We start from the raw sequence: 17,907 nt of genomic DNA, 5'->3' as shown, positions 1-17,907 counted from the left end.
GGGGTCCCCATGGGTGCAGGGTCCCTGTGGGGGGTTACCGGCGGGGGTTTCCCATGGGATGCCAGTGCATCCCTGCCACGTCTCCCCCACAGTACTTCAACTACAGCGTGGTGCTGAGCCTGCTGGCCTGCTCCGTCTTCCTGCACATCAGCAGCATCGGCAAGCTGCTGCTCATGGTGGCCATCGAGGCCACCTACCTGGTGCTGGTGGAGGGACCCCAGGCCACCCTCTTCGACAACGCCGACCTGCTGGTGGTGGCCAATGCCCTGTGAGTGCCCTGCGTCCCCCCGCCGGGTGTCCCCACCCTGGGAGCTGGGTCCCCACCTTGCTAAGCCCCGGCTCTTCTCCCCCTCCCCAGGCCCTCCTTCAATGTGACCCAGGGTGAATGGTGAGCGGGGGACTGGGACCAGTGGGGGAATGGGAAGGGGCGGGTGGGGGAGGGTGGGCTGTAAGTAGGAGAGTCCCCTGAGGTGGGGGTCTGTGCTGCGGGGGTGGGTGCATCTTGTGAGGTTGGGCACATCTTGGGGGGTCGCTGGGATGGTGCGTCTTACAGGGTGGGTGCAGGTTTGGGGTCCCTGGGGTGGGTGAATCTTAAGGGATCCCTTGGGTGGGTGCAGCTTTGGGGTCTGGCTGCAGCTTTGGGGTCCCTGGGGTGGAAGCATCTTGGGGGATCCCTTGGGTGGGTGCAGCTTTGGGGTCTGGGTGCAAGTTTAGGGTCCCTGCGGTGGGAGCATCTTGGGGGATCCCTTGGGTGGGTGCAGCTTTGGGGTCTGGGTGCAGTTTTGGGGTCCCTGGGGTGGGCATGGACTCGCCCAGCACCCCACCTCAGTGGGCGCGGGGTGCCCGCAGCCCGGCGGAGGGGAAGGTGGCCCTGCGGTACGTCACCCCCGTCATCCTGGCCGTCTTCGCGCTGGCGCTGTACCTGCACGCGCAGCAGGTCGAATCCACCGCCCGCCTCGATTTCCTCTGGAAGCTGCAGGTAGGACCGGGAATGGGGGGGGGGGGGGGAGGGCGAGGGGCTGGGATTGACCCCCTCCCCGCACCCCAGCACTGGGGGGGGATGCAGGACCCCAGCCCGGCTCCTGCATGGTGCTGTGCGCCGCAGGCGACGGGTGAGAAGGAGGAGATGGAGGAGCTGCAGGCGTACAACCGCCGGCTGCTGCACAACATCCTGCCCAAGGACGTGGCGGCGCATTTTTTGGCGCGGGAGCGACGCAACGACGAGCTCTACTACCAGTCGTGCGAGTGCGTGGCCGTCATGTTCGCCTCCATCAGCAACTTCTCCGAGTTCTACGTCGAGCTGGAGGCCAACAACGAGGGCGTCGAGTGCCTGCGGCTGCTCAACGAGATCATCGCCGACTTCGACGAGGTGCCGGAGGGCGGATTGGGGTGGGGTGGGGTGCAGGAGATGGGGGGCAGGGGGTGATGGAGGCGCCGTGGGGCAGCGTGCATGAGGATGGGGTGCAGGAGATGGGGGGCAGGGATGGGGTGCAGGGATGGGGTGTACAGGGATCACAGGAATGGGGTGCAGGAGCTGGGGTGCACGGGGCTCACAGGGATGGGGTGCAGGAGGTGGGGGGCAGGAGATGGGGGGCACGGGGCTCACAGGGATGGGGTGCAGGAGGTGGGGGGCAGGAGATGGGGGGCACGGGGTGATGGAGACGCCGTGGGGCAGCGTGCATGAGGATGGGGGGCAGGGATGGGGTTGCAGGAGATGGGGTGCACAGGGATCACAGGAACAGGGTGCAGGAGCTGGGGTGCACGGGGCTCACAGGGATGGGGTGCAGGAGGTGGGGGGCAGGAGATGGGGGGCACGGGGTGATGGAGATGCCGTGGGGCAGCGTGCATGAGGATGGGGGGCAGGAGGTGGGGTGCAGGAGATGGGGTGCACAGGGATCACAGGGATGGGGCGCAGGAGATGGGGTGCAGGGATGAGGTGCACAGGGATCACAGCAATGGGGTGCAGGAGCTGGGGTGCACGGGGCTGACAGGGATGGGGTGCAAGAGGTGGGGGGCACAGGGTGATGGAGGGGCTGTGGGACAGCGTGTGTGAGGATGGGGGTGCATGAGATGGGGTGCACAGTGCTCGGGAATGAGGTGCAGGAGATGGGGTGCACGGGGATCACAGGGATGGGGCGCAGGAGATGGGGTGCATGGGGATCACAGGGATGGGGCGCAGGAGATGGGGTGCATGGGGATCACAGGGATGGGGCGCAGGAGATGGGGTGCAGGAGATGGGGTGCACGGGGATCACAGGGATGGGGCGCAGGAGACGGGGTGCGTGTGGCTCACAGAGATGGGGTGCAGCAGATGGGGTGCACAGGGATCACAGGGATGGGGCGCAGGAGACCGGGTGCAGGAGATGGGGTGCACGGGGATCACAGGGATGGGGCGCAGGAGACGGGGCGCGTGCGGCTCACAGAGATGGGGTGCAGCAGATGGGGTGCACAGGGATCTCAGGGATGGGGCGCAGGAGATGGGGTGCAGGAGACGGGGCGCACAGGGATCACAGGGATGGGGCGCAGGAGATGGGGTGCAGGAGACGGGGCGCACAGGGATCACAGGGATGGGGCGCAGGGGATGGGGTGCAGGAGACGGGGCGCACAGGGATCACAGGGATGGGGCGCAGGAGACCGGGTGCATGATGCTGACAGGACCGGGGTGCAGGAGACGGGGGATGTGCCGCTGCCAGGGACAGGGTGCAGGACCGGGTGCCTGGGACCCCCCACGATGTTGGGGGGGGGTGTGTAACTCCCCCGTCCCCCCCCAGATCATCAGCGAGCAGAGGTACCGGCAGCTGGAGAAGATCAAGACCATCGGCAGCACCTACATGGCGGCCTCGGGCCTCAACGCCTCCACGTACGACCGCGAGGGCCGGAGCCACATCGCGGCGCTGGCCGACTACGCCATGCACCTGATGGAGCAGATGAAGTACATCAACGAGCACTCCTTCAACAACTTCCAGATGAAGATCGGTCAGTGCACGCCCCTCGCACGCCCCTCGCACGCCCCTCGCACGCCCCTCGCACGCCCTTTGAATGCCATTTGCATGCCCTTTGCGTGACCTTTGCACGCTCCTTGCATGCCCTTTGCACTCCCTTTGCACGCTCCTTGTGCTCCCTTTGCACGCCCTTTGCATGACCTTTGCATGCCCTTTGAGTGACCTTTGCACGCTCCTTGCATGCCCTTTGCACTCCCTTTGCACGCTCCTTGTGCGCCATTTGCATGCCCTTTGCATGCCCTTTGCACGCCCTTCGCATGACCTTTGCATGCCCTTTGCACGCTCTTTGCATGCCCTTTGAATGACCTTTGCACGCCCTTTGAATGACCTCTGCATGCCCCTTGCACGCTCCTTGTGCGCCCTTTGCATGCCCTTTGCATGCCCTTTGAGTGACCTTTGCACGCTCCTTGCATGCCCTTTGCACTCCCTTTGCACGCTCCTTGTGCGCCCTTTGCATGCCCTTTGCACGCCCTTTGCATGCCCTTTGCATGCCCTTTGCACGCTCTTTGCACGCCCTTTGAATGACCTCTGCATGCCCCTTGCACGCTCCTTGTGCGCCCTTTGCATGCCCTTTGCATGACCTTTGCACACCCTTTGCATGCCCTTTGAATGACCTTTGCATGCCCTTTGCACGCTCCTTGTGCGCCCTTTGCATGCCCTTTGCACGCCCTTTGCATGACCTTTGCATGCCCTTTGCACGCTCCTCGTGTGCCCTTTGCAAGCCCCTCGCACGCCCCTTTGCACGCCCCTTCCCCTTTGCACATGCTGCCCTTTGCACAGACATTTACACACTCCTTGCACCTGCGAACCCTTTGCACGCCCCTTCCTCTTTGCACACAGCCCTCGCACACCCCTTTACACACTCTTTTGCCACTGTAAACCCTGTGCACCCCCTTTCCCCTGTGCACCCCCTTTCCCCTTTGCACACACAGCCTTCTCACACCCTTGCACGCCACTTTACACACTCCCTTGGCATCGCAAACACTTTGCATGCACAAACCCCTTTGCACACCCCTTCCCCTTTGCATGCCCCTTCCCATTTGCACACCCATTCTGCTTTACACACTCCCTTGCCCTTGCAAACCCCTTGCACACACAAACCCTTTGCACGCCCCTTCCCTTTGCACACACAGCCCTTGCACACCCATTTACACACTCCCTTCGTGTGCCCCTTCTGCTTGACACACTCCCTTGCCATTGCAAACCCGTTGCATGCATAAAACCTTTGCACACCCCTTCCCCTTTGCACATGCAGCCCTCGCACGCCACGTGACTCGCTCCCTTGGCATCGCAAACACTTTGCATGCACAACCCCCTTGCACGCCCCTTCCCCTTTGCACACACAGCCCTTGCACACCCCTTTACACACTCCTTTGCGTGCTCCTTCCCCTTTGCACAGCCCTTCCACATTGCACACGCAGCCCTCACACACCCTTTGTCTCGCTCCCTTGGCATCGCAAACCCTTTGCATGCACAACCCCCTCGCACGCCCTTTCCCCTTTGCACACGCAGCCCTTGCACACCCATTTACACACTCCCTTTGTGTGCCCCTTCCCCTTTGCACACCCCTGCTGCTTTACACACTCCCTTGCCATTGCAAACCCTTTGCACGCCCCTTCCCCTTTGCACGCCCCTTCCCCTTTGCACGGCCCTTCCCCTTTGCACACGCAGCCCTCGCACGCCCCTTGACTCGCTCCCTTGCTGTCGCAAACCCTTTGCACGCCCCTTCCCCTTTGCACGCCCCTTCCCCTTTGCACGCCCCTTGACTCGCTCCCTTGCTGTCGCAAACCCTTTGCACGCCCCTTCCCCTTTGCACGCCCCTTCCCCTTTGCACGCCCCTTGACTCGCTCCCTTGCTGTCGCAAACCCTTTGCACGCCCCTTCCCCTTTGCACGCCCCTTCCCCTTTGCACGGCCCTTCCCCTTTGCACACGCAACCTCCTCGCGCACCCCCGTGCCCTGACACCCGCAGCCGTAGGGGGGGGTCCGTGACGCTCTGCCTGTGTCGTGTCATGTCCCGTCCCTCCCCCAGGTCTGAACATGGGGCCGGTGGTGGCAGGGGTGATCGGGGCGCGCAAGCCGCAGTACGACATCTGGGGCAACACCGTCAACGTCTCCAGCCGCATGGACAGCACCGGGGTCCCAGACCGCATCCAGGTCAGCTCGGGGGGCAGGGAGGTGGGGGGACCCTTTCTTTGAGCCCCCCCCCAGCACCTCATCCCCATGTCCCCCTCCCCCCAGGTGACAACGGACCTGTACCAGGTGCTGGCGGCCAAGGGCTACGTGCTGGAGTGCCGGGGGCTGGTCAAGGTCAAGGGCAAGGGGGAGATGACCACCTACTTCCTCAACGCTGGCCCTGGAGGGAGTTAGGAGCAAGGGGGGGGGAGGGCCGTGGTGTTCCCCCCCACCCCCAGCCCCAGGCTGATGCCCCCCAGCCTGCACCAGGGGTTAGGCAAAAAAAAAAAAGGAAAAATCCCCAAATCCACATATTTAGAAAAAAAAAAAAAAAAAAAAAAAAAGAGGAAAAAGGGAGAAACGGACACAAGGGAGGTGGCTGGAGGTGGGGGTGTCATCCCCCCCCCCCCCCCCCTGTCGTCCTCCCCCCCCCAGGGCAGTGTGTTGAGGGGAGCATTTCTCAGCCCTGTACCAGGGTGTGTTTTGGGGGGGGTGGGTGGGTGTCAGGGTGCAACCCCCCCTTTGCCAAAATCCCCCATGTGCCAAAGAGGGGAGGGGGACACCCCCCCGGGGAAGGGGCTGGGGTGGGGTGTGGGGTTTGGGGGTGGGGGTCTCCCCAACCTCCTCCATGTGCCAAATTAAAGTGCCGCCTGCTGGGGGGGGACACACACACAGGCAAAGCACCTTCGCAGCCCCCCAGAACCCCCACCCAGGGGCCCGGCCCTCCCCAGCCAGGGGGTCCTGTACCCTCCCGGGGGCTGCCGGTGGGGAGGGGGGGGGGCAGCTTCCCCTCCTTTTAAATGCAAAAAAAAAAAAAAGTGACTTTTTTCTTTTTTTTTTTTTTTTCTTTTTTTTTTCTCTTTTGTTTTCTGAAGCCGTTTTGGGGCCGGGGGGGCTCAGCCCGGGTTGGGGGGTACTGCCCCCCCCCTCAGTGCAGACCTGAGGTACTTTGTCCTTCGTGTGTACAGATAAATTATATATAAAACTCACTTTGGATACGAGCTGTGGCCTGACGTGTGGGGCACGGGGGAGGGGGGGGGCTGCGGGAGGCCGAGACCCCCATGGAGGGGGCAAGATCCTGGTGGGTTGTTGGGAGGGGGGGTGTCCCAGATCTTGGAGGGGGGGCGTCCGGGCCTGGTGTGTGGGAGACCCAGATCCAGGTAGGGGGCTTGGGCCCAGTGTGGGGGCTCTGTCCTGGTATGGGGGGGGCCACGATCCTGGTAGAGGGGCCTGGTCCTGGGGGGGGGAAGCCCAGATCCCGGTGTGGGGCCTGGTCCAGTATGGGGGGGGGGGCCAGATCCCAGTAGGGGACCCGGTCCCGGTGTGTGTGTGGGGTCCCAGATCCTGGTCCCTGGGGGGGAGTGCCTGATCCCAGTGTGGGGGGCCAGACCCCAGGAGGGGGCTTGGGCCCGGTGTGTGGGGGCCCAGATCCTGGCAGGGGGCTTGGGCCCAGTGTGGGGTCTCTGTCCTGGTAGAGGGGCCTGGTCCTGGTGGTGGTGGGGGGCCCAGATCCCGGTGTGGGGCCTGGTACCTGGGGGGAGGCCCTGATCCCGGGGGGGGGGGAGGGGCAGACCCCGACAGGGGGCCCGGGCCCGGTGGGTGGGGCCTAGAGGTGCGGGCCGGGTCCCGGAGAAGCCGCAGGGCCCGTTGCCGGGGGGTCACAGTAGGTCCCGGAGGGCGGGGCGGACACCGGCTCCCCCCTCCCCCTCCCTGCCCCAACCCGCGCAGGCGTTCTGGAACGCGCATGCGCCACGACGGCTCCTCCCTGGCCCCGCCTACCAACGCCGCCGAACGCGCGCGCCTCTGTGCTGTGACGTCAGCGCGTTCCAGCGTCTGTGCGTCCGTCCGTGCGTGCGTGCGTCCGTCCGTGCGTGCGTGCGTCCGTGCGTGCGTGCGTGCGTGCGCGCGCGGGCGCAGATCGCCATGGAGGCCTCGGCGGGCGGCGGGGCCGGCGGCGCGGCGGGGCGGCGCTGGTATTTCACCCGCGAGCAGCTGGAGAACAGCCCTTCGCGCCGCGCCGGTCTCGACCCCGACAAGGAACTCTCGTACCGGCAGCAGGCGGCCAACTTGCTCCAGGACATGGGGCAGCGTCTCAACGTGTATCCGGCCGCGCTAGGCCGCACGGCCTGCGCTTGGGTACCAACTCTGGGAGCTGGGGGGGGGCCCGGGAGGCCTGCGGGTGGCGGCGGGGGGAGCTGGACCCGGCTGCGGGGCGGGCCGGGGGTGGCTGCGGGGAGAGCCCGGGCTGTTTTGGGAGCGGGGAGAGACGGGCCCCTTCCGGGAGTGGGGCGAGCCGCCGTCGGCCGCGGGGGGAGCCGGGCTCGATTCGGGAGGCCAGAGCAGGGAGAGCCGGGGCCGATTCGGGTGCCGGGCCCATTTGGGGATCGGGGGGCGGCCGGAGGCGTTGCGGGGGCACCGGGAGAGCCGGGGCCGTTGCGGGGGACGCCGGGAGAGCCGGGGCGGTTGCAGGAGCCGGGAGAGCCAGGACCGAGCCGGGCGCAGGGAGCCCCGGGCCCCTTTCAGGAGCAGGGAGAGTTTGGCTCGACTCACGAGTGGGGAGAGACAGGGGTAGGGAGAGCCAGGTCTGTTTCGGGAGCAAGGTGAGCCAGGCTCTGCCGCGGGGAGAGTCAGGTCCAGGAGCGCCAGGTGCACCTCGGCCATAGGGAGAGCCAAATCCAGAAGCCAGGAAAGCCAGGCATATCTTGGCCACAGGAAATCCAAATCCAGGAGCCAGGAAAGCCAGGCACATCTCAGTAGCTGGGAGAGCGAAACCCAGCCCGGTGTTGGTGGGATGTGGAGGGATGGAGGGTGCTGCTCCGGGCTTGTCATCGGGGCTGTGTGTTTCCTTAACCGCCCCATCAGCTCCCAGCTCACCATCAACACGGCCATCGTGTACATGCATCGCTTCTACATGGTCCAGTCCTTCACCCAGTTCCACAGGAACGTAAGTGTGCTGGGGTCTGGCGGGGTGGGAAGCGCTGGGAACCCTCCAGCTCCTATTCTGCTGCTTGGCAGCCAGCTTGGGGGGTGACATGGTGGGACCGACCCTAGGGGATGGGGTTTGGACAGGGAAAGGGTTGTTTGTAGCAGTCAGTGGTCACCAGAGACCCTTTTCCCTCGTTTGGACTTTGTTTCCTAAAGGAGTGGTTCTTCTAGATGTGAGAATTAGCCCAATTTATTTGATTTAAATAAATAAATATAATTTAATCTTGAACTTACTAATTAAAAAATAATATCTTTTTTTTTAATTTTCTGAAGTCGGTGGTCCCAGCAGCAGTGTTCTTGGCAGCCAAGGTGGAGGAGCAGCCTCGTAAGCTGGAGCATGTTATCAAGGTAGCACATGCCTGTCTGCATCCCCAGGAAAATCCTCTAGACACCAAGAGCGAGGTAAGTGTCGAGATCGGAGAACTGGGCTCTGATGTGAGGAGCGGAGGCACAAGGAATGGGAATGGCGGAAGCGTGCTGCATCCTGAATTGCGTGGCTACAGCATCTTGTTCAGTCGGGTTCCGCAGTACCTGCTCTCTAAGTGAGCGGCTGTGTCCTAGGATGGTCAGTGACAGCTTTCCAATTCAACTGCTCTTACGCTACCGAGAGCTTTTTGGCTTCTGTACAGCAGAAGGCTTTTCTTTCCTGCTCTGTGGCGACCTCTCTTCTGTTCTCCTCTGCTGTGCTGCTGCAAATGTGATTCAGGCGTGCTGTGTAACGGTGTCTGCGTGAAAAGCTTCTGAGGAGGGCATGGATGTTGGCTGCTGCGATTGAGTAGTGTCTGTGGCGGAGAAGGTGGTGTGCGCAGTTTGGTTCTGTTCTGTCCCCACATGTTTAACGGTGGGTTTATTAAAAACATTGCTGATTCCCCATCTCTCGAGACAGCCCGTCTTACCTGGAACTGAGCAGCCAACCCTGCTGAAAAGGGGCAGCTTTATCCAGGAAAGCTTAAGGAAAAAAAAAAAAAAAAGGCAAAAGCAGCTAATTCCTCTCCTGTACTGCTCGTATAGCCATCCCGTGCAGTGCGAGGGACCAGGACTGAGAGGGCCACTGTGGATCCCGAAGCAACCCTCCCCTAGCAGAAGCACTAGCAGGGGAGCGGGTCCACCCCAGCACTCTGCTTTCTCTTTTCTGGCAGGGAATCTGTGCCAGTTCCCCCCAGTGCAGATCGGCATAAAGATTCCCCTTTGCTATTTTTGCCTCCCTGAGAAAAGGGTGTTAGAAATGTGCAGGCTTTATACGGAGTGCCTCATCATGAGTAACTTGCCTGTCCTCTCAACCCCAGGCTTACCTGCAACAAGCCCAAGACCTGGTCATTCTAGAGAGCATAATACTGCAGACCCTGGGTAAGTTTTTCAAAGCGGACGGGCTGCCACACGAATCTCAGACCCAGGAGTTGTTCCGCAGAGCGGAGAGCCTAACCGCACAGTCTTCTCCACAGCTGGAGGGCAGATGTACAGCTGGCCAGTGGGAGAGCAAGAGTCCAGGCAACAAACTATTTTTCACACCCGCTCCTTCTGTTTCCCTTTTAACATCAGTTTTTTCAGGTGTAACTTGTGTCAGGATCAATGCTTAGAGAAATTGAAGCGTGGAAGTGTGGCTCGTCTCTTTTTTTTTTTTTTTTTCTTTTCATTTTTTTTTTTTTCCTCCCCCCCTCCCACAACAGGTTTTGTACCGCTTGGACACCGGTCGCTGTCCTTTGTTGTGCTGTTGAACTTGATAATGCTCTAGTCCTGTGGCTAGGCAACAGTTTGCACTGAGAGATGTCTTAAAACCTGGGTTGAAAGTTTAATATTTTGATCAGATAGCTGAACATGGGGAAAAAAAAAACAAACCCAAAACCCAGCAAGTTTTTGGGTTTTTTTTGAAAGTAGAAGCTGGAGCCTACATTTAGGGCTGTGGCCATTGGATCCGGTATCCTGTTCCTTTCTAAAATGTACTGTTAAAACTTGATTTTGCTAACACATGTTCCATTTCAGAGTCAGTTTGTAGATAGCGGTTCACTCCAAACTACTCGGTAGGCCTTTGTCATTTCGGAATTGGTTCAGAGCAAACGCCCCAGTCCCTCGCTCCCAAGGGGACAGGAGGGGCAGGTGTGTCGATGGCTCGCACGTGCTGGCCTGGCAAGCCAGTGGCTAAACTGTCACCCCAGTTCTGCAGCGACTCAGTCCTCCAGTTGCCTTTTTTAACGTCCCAGTTCTTCTAGAATGTTCTGCATTGGGAAGAACCAAATCTGTTGCACACATGGACCGATTTGAAAGTGGTGGGTTTTGGTTTTTTTTTTTTCTTTTCTTTAAAACATAATACCCAAACTGAATAGGAAGCTGAAGCAAGGGTTGAGTTCAGTTGTCTTTAGTGCTGTAGGCTCCTTCAAAGGGAAAACGTCTGCTTCCTCTTAGCTTTTTGGGTGACAGAAATTCCTTTGAGCAGATGCCATTGTCTTCTCCTTCCTCCCAGCTGCTGTAAGAGGCTTTGTCCTGCTATTTTTAAAATCCTTAATAGTTGTTTTGTTTTCAGTGAGGTCTTTCAAGCGCAGAAGTCATTTAGCTGCTTTGGAGGTCTGGCAGCAGCAGTGACCTTCGGGTTTTGTGACTGGAGAACTTGAGTCTTCTGGATACAGGAAAACGGGCTCCTCTATTCCTGCTTGCCTCCGAGCAGAGAGCAGGGGCTGTAGGAGGGAAGGGGAGAAGGCCTTGTCCCCCAGGAGCAGGAAAACATGAGGTTCATAGAGCCGGGGGGGTGTGCTGCTGGTTTTCTGATGGCCGTCTGTCTGTGTTCTTCCAGGTTTTGAGATCACTATTGACCACCCCCATACCCACGTGGTGAAGTGCACACAGCTAGTGCGAGGTAAGCGATGGCAGATGTCAGGCGCTTGTGGCTTCTCCTCCGTGTAACCTCAGCTTGACAGAGAAGAGCCATGAAAATATATGTTAGGAGTGTCCAGCCGGGACTGCTAAAGAACTTGCCTGCAGTCGATGTCCTTAGTAACCGTAACGAATGTCAAAATAGAGGCAGTTGCAAATGACTGTTGCGATGTTGTGGCTCTGCTGAACCACGCAGAGCTCTCTACATACCATAATTTCTAAAATCCTTCTAGCTGTGGTGCAGAGTTAGTCAAACCGTGCTGGGTGCCTCGGTGTGTGTGTGGTGGCGGCAGGCCAGTGGTTCTTGCGCTAAAATATCATCATACTTGTCAGGATATGCAGACTAACGCCCTGTTTTTTTCCTTTTCTCTTTCAGCCAGCAAGGACTTGGCGCAAACATCCTATTTCATGGCTACCAACAGGTTATTATTTTACAATTGATTCATATTTGAACAGAGGGTCTTATCTGGAGGAGATGTGCTACTGGTGACCCCTGGGGCATTGCTCAGCCTGTGAACACCTGGGGATCGCTTGGTTTGGTTCAGAAAGAGCAGGAACCCTTTCTCCTGCCGGCTGCTGGTCAAAACCAGCTGTATAAGCGAGGTAGATGGGATGCTCAGGAACTTCACCGCTTTCTTTTATGGGGAGTTAGGTGGTTGTGGAAGTAAAAAGCCAAAACCTCAAAAAAAACCCCAAAAAACCAAAACAAAAAGGTAGACTTGGAACAAATATATACTTATTTACTTAGCACCTAGGTGTCGGAGAGTTTTTGCTCAAGTAGGTACTGTGCAGATTGTTGACAAATATGGTCTGTGCCCCAAAGAAGGCTGATCTAGAGTATAAAAGGAGAAAAAGAGGAGCTGGATGCAGGCATGAGGCATTACGAGAGAAAACGATACCCTTGTCTGGCCTGTGTGAGTGGACAGACAGCCCTTGAAGCAGAGTCTTGGAAACAAAAAAAGCCCCTTCATTTTTTTCCCCTTGAGATGTCTGGGGAGTTTTGTCACTAGATTTTCACCACAAGGCTGATACCAGTGCTTGTGTTGGGACTTCCGACATTATTTAAAAAAAAAAAAATTAAAATAAAAATCCTGCCTTACCAGCTGTAGACAAATCACGGAGTTAATGGTTGGAACAAATCGTGGACAAGGAAAATGCGGTGGTTTTGTGAAAGAGCTCGCAGAAGCGAAAGGACGGGAGAAAAAGATGGTTTAGGTGCTAGCAGAGGTGAAGCTGCCAAGTCAGAGGATGCTTCCAAGCCCTGGCCAAGCCAGGAATGTGCGTGGCCTTGGGCGAGTAGTTTCTCTCCCCTCTGCCTGTGAGAGATGTTCCCTGCTCACCTCCGCAGCGTGCTGGGAGAATTGTCTGTTGAGGGTGTTCTCTAGCTCCAAAGGGCACTGTGTGGGTTTCCCCGCATCAAGGGAAGGTGGTGTTAGTAATGCCTGGGTAAATGCATCCTTGAAACGTGTTTTATCCCTGCAGCAATAATTGCAAAACCAAGGAATTACGAGTTAAGGTTGTAATTGAAAGAAAGCCAGGCAGAAAGAAAGAAATGCAGCCGGGCAGCCTCAATTTTGCCTTAAAAGTGATGCCATGAAATGCCTGATTAAGGCACGTCAACGGTATAGCTATGCCTGATAAATCCAGTTTGGATGTTTTAACTTTTATTTCCTTCTGGCATCGTTATGGGGCAGAGTTAAGGCTCCTTGTGCGCTTTCACTTCACTTCTTAACCTCGGCTGACTGGATAAAGGCTCTGAATTTCCTGGGTTTGACTTCCTGATGCATGGAAAAATACAATATCCGTGAAACGGCTTCAGACTTTTTGGCTGTAGATGCGTATCTCTGTCTCTCCGCATTGCATTGATAGAAAAATGTTTTAATAACCCGAGTGTAGTGAAGCAATGCAGATCGTGCCATCCTGCAGCTGCACGTAGGTGCTCGGTGGCACCGTTTTCATCAGGCACTTTTTAAAAGGGCTGATTCAGGAGCGTGATGGTGGGCCACATCCTGCACTTGACTTGCTGTCACGGTTTCTAAGGATCGGTGGACCTGGTGTTCCTGCAGGTGGAGAGTAGGATGCTTTCTTAGTCCATCTGTTCTCCTGTTCTCAGCGCTACCTAGATCTCCTGGCACTGATGTCCGAGCTGTTACATCGCTAATTTTACTAATTAAAATGCTTGATAGGCGGCCAGGCTCCCTTTTAGGTGCTCCTGAGTCACTCCAGCGTATGGTGCTATTCGCAGCCGAAGCTTCAGCGCTTTTTCCTAAAAAATTTGAGAAGGATCAGACCCTTCCTAAAAGCCAAAGAGAGGGCCACTTTGCTCCTTGAGTGCCATCCCGGGAGTTGCACTTGGAAGTGAGTTACTGCTCAGACGGAGCAGAGCCCACGGCAGGGCGGGGGGGGCCCCGGCAGATAATCCAGCCGCTCGCTTTCTCCCTCGGAGGAGGGCTGGAGCAGGGCGGCAGCGTGCCTCGCTGCTCCCGCACGAGCTGCAAAGCCTTCGAGTCGCCTGGCCCCAAATTCCCTGCAGCAGAACGGGGAAGGAACAAAGAAATCGGTGTAGCGGGATCGAGTCGCCCGTACCAGTAGGGCGGTACTGGGGAGGAATGGCAGGGACCTCCCCACCGTGTCCCGACCTCTTGTGCAGCGTCTCTTCAGTGGGCGATTGTGAGTGCTGAGGTTCAGGCTTGGGAGTTGATGGCTTTCTGTTTCTCTCTCCCTGCTGGTGACGTCAGCCTGCACCTGACCACCTTCAGCTTGCAGTACACCCCTCCCGTTGTGGCCTGCGTCTGTATCCACCTGGCTTGTAAGTGGTCCAACTGGGAGATCCCAGTCTCTACGGACGGGAAGCACTGGTGGGAATACGTTGATGGCACTGTAACTCTGGAGCTCTTAGATGGTAAGTTTGGGAGCGAGGTTTTTTTCCCCCCCCAAAAAGGCTCTTCTATTATTTCGGCATCTTTATTCCTGGGTCTGCCATTCAAACACGGCCACCGGCCAGTTCGTGGAGTCCAGGACTTTAGGTTTTGCCAAGTTTTCCAGTGCAGCAGCAGCTTCTATGGTGCAACAGAGGTGGCAAAAAGGCGCACAGTGAGATGAGTTTAAATGTGGTCAGTGATACTAGTTGTGAGTATTTTCCCCTCCTGGAGTAGCTCCATCTCATCAGTAGCTCCATCAGTAAGTAGAGGGATTGCCCTGACGGATTAGCCTTGGTCTGCCTGCCTCTGACCCTCTTGCTTGGCTTTGTGTCTCTGCAGAACTGACTCATGAATTCCTGCAGATCCTTGAGAAAACTCCCAACCGGCTTAAACGTATCCGGAACTGGCGGGTGAGAATCTGCTTTAGGCTGTGGGTGCTTGCAGGAGAACACAGGCTCTGACTTTTTTGCTGTGAGGCCGTGTGGCATCTCCGCTATGACAATGCAAGACGGTGTCTGAAGGGCGTGTGTGTGTGTGTGTGTGAAAATCCGAATTCTCTGCATCTGCAAAATGCAGAATACTCTGCATCTGCAAAAAACCCCCCCAAAAAAAAACAACAAAAAACTCCCCAACAAACCCAGACAGAGTTTGTCTGTTCTGAATTAACTCTGGAGAGACCTTGATTTTTCAGCTGCCCTAGCAGCCGTGCCTCCAGTGGTTGTGTCTTTACCCACAGGGGGGCAAAGTGGATTTGTCTTTAAATAAGAGCTGGGGGGGGGGGGGGGCTGCTAGCCTCGAAGAGCTCTAGTGACAGCCCAGAGTAAGTGATCGGTCGCTTGTTTTTATTCCAGGCCTCTCAAGCAGCCGGCAAGTCAAAGGCTGACGACCACGGTGAAGATGAGAGCCTGTCGGAGCAGACTATCCTCAACATGATTTCCAGGAACAATAGTTCGGACATGAACATTGCTGGGTTAATGAGCATGTCAACATCCTCAACCGCCGGAGCGGGGCCGGCTCTGCCAGCCGCAGCGGACTCGCCCAGTGAGCAGAGCGGTGCGGATATAACCCAGCCTGAGCACTGGTTGTCCCAGCACCCTCCACCCAAGCTGGAGCCTGGCCAGAGTCACAGGACTAACGAAAGCTCCTCGGCTGCTGAGCATCCTTTACAGCAGGATGGCGCTGGCTATCAGAAGCAGAGCGGCAAGAACGCCCCGTCAGCCAAAGTGTCGCTCAAGGAGTACCGGGCCAAGCACGCCGAGGAGCTGGCGGCGCAGAAGCGGCAGCTGGAGAACATGGAGGCCAACGTGCGCTCCCAGTATGCCTACGCCGCGCAGAATCTCCTGGTCCAGCAGCAGCGGGAGAGGGAAGTCCAGCAGGACAGCAACCCCTCTCCGATCATCCTGAAAATTCCCATCGGCGGCTCAGAAAACCCCGAGCGCCCTCCCGGCCCTGAAAAGAGTGACAAAGCTTCGGCTCTGAAGCTGAGGATCCCGGTGGCAGGTGGAGGTGGGGAGAGACCCCTCCCTTCCAAGCAGGAGGAGATAAAAATGCGGATCAAAGTGCCAACTGCCGCAGACAGGCACGGCTCCTCGGACGAGAGCAGCGGCAAGAACCGCGAGCACAAGGAGAAACACAAGGGCCACTCTTCGAACCACCACCACCACCACCACAACCACCACTCTCACAAACACTTACACCCCCAGCTTGGCGCCGGGCCCAGCAACATGGCGAACAAGCGGCCGGGAGACTCTAAACACAGCAGCAGCCAGCCTAGCGCCGTGCCCCACAAAACCTACGGTCCCCTCGCCTCTTCCCGCAAGAGGCCACTGCCGGAGGAGGGGGCGGCCGCGGCCGCAGCCCACGAGCACCAGCCCAAAGTCAGCAAAGTCTCCAAAGGCCCCGGCATGCCGTTCCCTTACCCCCACCTCCCCGGGGCGGCCCACCTGCCAGGGCACGGTTCAGATTTGGGCAACCTTCCCTTACCCCAAGCTAACAAAGCTCGGGGAAGCCACAAATTGGACAAGGGGCCCACGGGGGCCAACGGGCACAACGCCAACCAGGCCAGTGACTACCAGGATACAGTCAATATGCTGCACTCGCTGTTGAGCGCTCAGGGCATGCAGCCCACCCAGCCCCCCGCCTTTGACTTCCACTCTTACGGCGAGCTCTTGAACCCCCGGGCTTCCACCAGCTCCAGAGCCACCGCCAACACGGACAAGCCCCGACCACCCCCCCTCCCCTCAGAACCGCCCCCCCCTCTCCCCCCTCTCCCCAAGTAAAACATCTTTCTACTACTGAGTTTGAGCAAAGCCCCTCCTCTCTCTCCCCCACCCCCCCACCCCCTCCCACCCCCTCCAAGCTCAACCTGGGCTGCCCCTGCGGGTGCATGAAAGGGCTTGTTCAATCTCCACTGCCTCACGAAGAACTATTTTATTTTAATATAACTTTTATTATTGATATTTAGAGCGCGGAGTTGTTGAAGCTGTGAAAGGATAAGAAACCCTTTCTCTGTTCCTTGCTCCCCCTCCCCCCCCCCCCCCCCCCCCCATATCAACTTCCAGTTAGCGGTGGGCTCTGTCCTTGCTACAACTGAAGCCTCCTCTGGGGAACATGCATTTGGGGGGGGGCTCGGGGGGGGTGGGGTGGGTGGTGTATTTAAAATATGTCACAGAAAATTTAAGATGTTTTACAAATAATTTAAGCGGTAACTTATATCTTAGTGTTTTGTTCATTTTAATTTTGTGGTGCTGCCGGGGGGGGGGGGGGAACCCCAGTGAGGGTTTGGGGTGGTTCCACTCCAGCTGATGGCAACAGAAAGTGGGTTCAGGAGGTTTTTGAGGGGTGGAAGGGATGAAGCAGTGTGGGGGAGGATCCCAGCTACTGTGGGTCTGGTTTCCTCACTCCTAAAGCTGCTCTGGTTTGGGGATCCTGTCTCGATCCCTCGCTCCCTGCCCACAGATCCCACCGCTTCTGCTGGAAACCCCGGCGGTGGCGGGGCTTGAGGGGCAGGGGGGCTGCTGGGGGCTTCTGGTGGCCTTTCAGGGCAGCTGGCGTTGAACAGCTGGGGTGAGGTGATGGATCGAGGGTGCTTGGCCCAGGGCCGACCCCCCTCCTCGCTGTTTTTTGGGGGGAAGAGCGTCGGGAGATGCTGCCCAGGGATGAGTGCTGCTGAGCAGGGGGGGGGGGTCCTGCGGTGTGAAGGGACGCGTGCTGGGGCAGAGCAGCCCCATGGCAGGGGCTGCTGCGGGTAGGGCAGGTTTTAGGCGTGAAATGCCTTGGCGGACTCGGTCCGTGCCCGTTGAGGACTTGGAGGGGAGCAGTGTGGTGCGTTCCCGGCTGGGATGCAGGATGGGATCATGCAGGACGGCTGGCTGGAGGAGTCCTCGTGCCCTGGGCAGCTCTTCCAGGGGATCCGTCGGCGCGTGGCAGTTCCCGGCCGCGCTGGTGACAACAACTCTCACCACGACTTCGAGCCAGCACCAGGGCAGCCGCCTGAGATTTGGTTGAATGTTTCCGAAAAAAAGAACCCCAAACCAACCACCGTTCCCTTTGTTCTTGAGACTTTACTTTCCCAACCTTCAATAAACGTACTGTCTCCGTATGGTTTTGTCAAACTCTTGTTCTACATCAAGTTTGGTTTTAAGGGCAGTCGGTGCCGCGGACCCTCGCCAGCACCTCCACCATCAGTAACCCACCCGCGGCAGGTTTGGGAACGGTTCCTGGTGAAGGGCTGGTGCTTGCTCCCCCCCCCCCGCCGCTGGTTTTGGAACCTCTCTTGGGGGCTGGTTGCTCCCGCCTTGGTGGGCTTTGCAGGGCATCCCTCGTTTAACCGGCAGGGAGCAAGGGGGGTCTTCTGCTGCCCCGGGATAACCGGGAAGGGACGGGCTGAGAGCCCGCGGGGGGGGCTCTGGGCCTCCTGGGACCACGCTGGTGTCCCTGGGGCTACCGGGAGCTTCAGCCTT

General features: G+C 58.4%; 2 protein-coding genes across 5 annotated transcripts; both read left to right on the top strand.

Annotated features, from left to right (window-relative positions):
- Positions 1 to 92: 92 nt before the first annotated feature.
- LOC101916278 (adenylate cyclase type 6) lies at positions 93 to 6,170 on the top strand (the record flags this gene model as incomplete). The annotated part of the gene is given in 7 exon segments (XM_055793222.1): positions 93 to 268; positions 359 to 388; positions 850 to 979; positions 1,106 to 1,369; positions 2,771 to 2,975; positions 5,032 to 5,156; positions 5,241 to 6,170. Coding segments are annotated over 7 exon segments (1,059 nt in total), but the record flags the coding sequence as incomplete, so codon positions are not given.
- Positions 6,171 to 7,058: 888 nt separating this feature from the next.
- Positions 7,059 to 16,486, top strand: CCNT1 (cyclin T1). 4 transcript variants are annotated; one of them, XM_055793217.1, is made up of 9 exons: positions 7,059 to 7,273; positions 8,037 to 8,118; positions 8,433 to 8,561; positions 9,446 to 9,506; positions 10,945 to 11,007; positions 11,401 to 11,446; positions 13,763 to 13,926; positions 14,285 to 14,355; positions 14,797 to 16,486. In XM_055793217.1, exons 1-9 carry the CDS (start codon positions 7,098 to 7,100, stop codon positions 16,222 to 16,224), a joined length of 2,220 nt encoding a protein of 739 aa, XP_055649192.1. In that variant the 5' UTR covers positions 7,059 to 7,097; the 3' UTR covers positions 16,225 to 16,486. The 4 variants fall into 4 exon arrangements, with proteins under 4 accessions (XP_055649192.1, XP_055649193.1, XP_055649195.1 ...); XM_055793218.1 differs by lacking the exon at positions 7,059 to 7,273 and having other exon boundaries at positions 8,099 to 8,118; positions 8,433 to 10,423; XM_055793219.1 differs by lacking the exons at positions 7,059 to 7,273; positions 8,037 to 8,118 and having other exon boundaries at positions 8,473 to 8,561; positions 9,446 to 10,423.
- The last annotated feature ends 1,421 nt before the right edge of the window (positions 16,487 to 17,907 follow it).

The sequence above is a fragment of the Falco peregrinus genome, assembly GCF_023634155.1.
Source record: "Falco peregrinus isolate bFalPer1 chromosome 12 unlocalized genomic scaffold, bFalPer1.pri SUPER_12_unloc_4, whole genome shotgun sequence".
Lineage (NCBI taxonomy): Eukaryota > Metazoa > Chordata > Aves > Falconiformes > Falconidae > Falco > Falco peregrinus.
The sequence above is the reverse complement of the archived record's forward strand: the minus strand, read 5'-3'. Positions and strand labels throughout refer to the sequence as shown.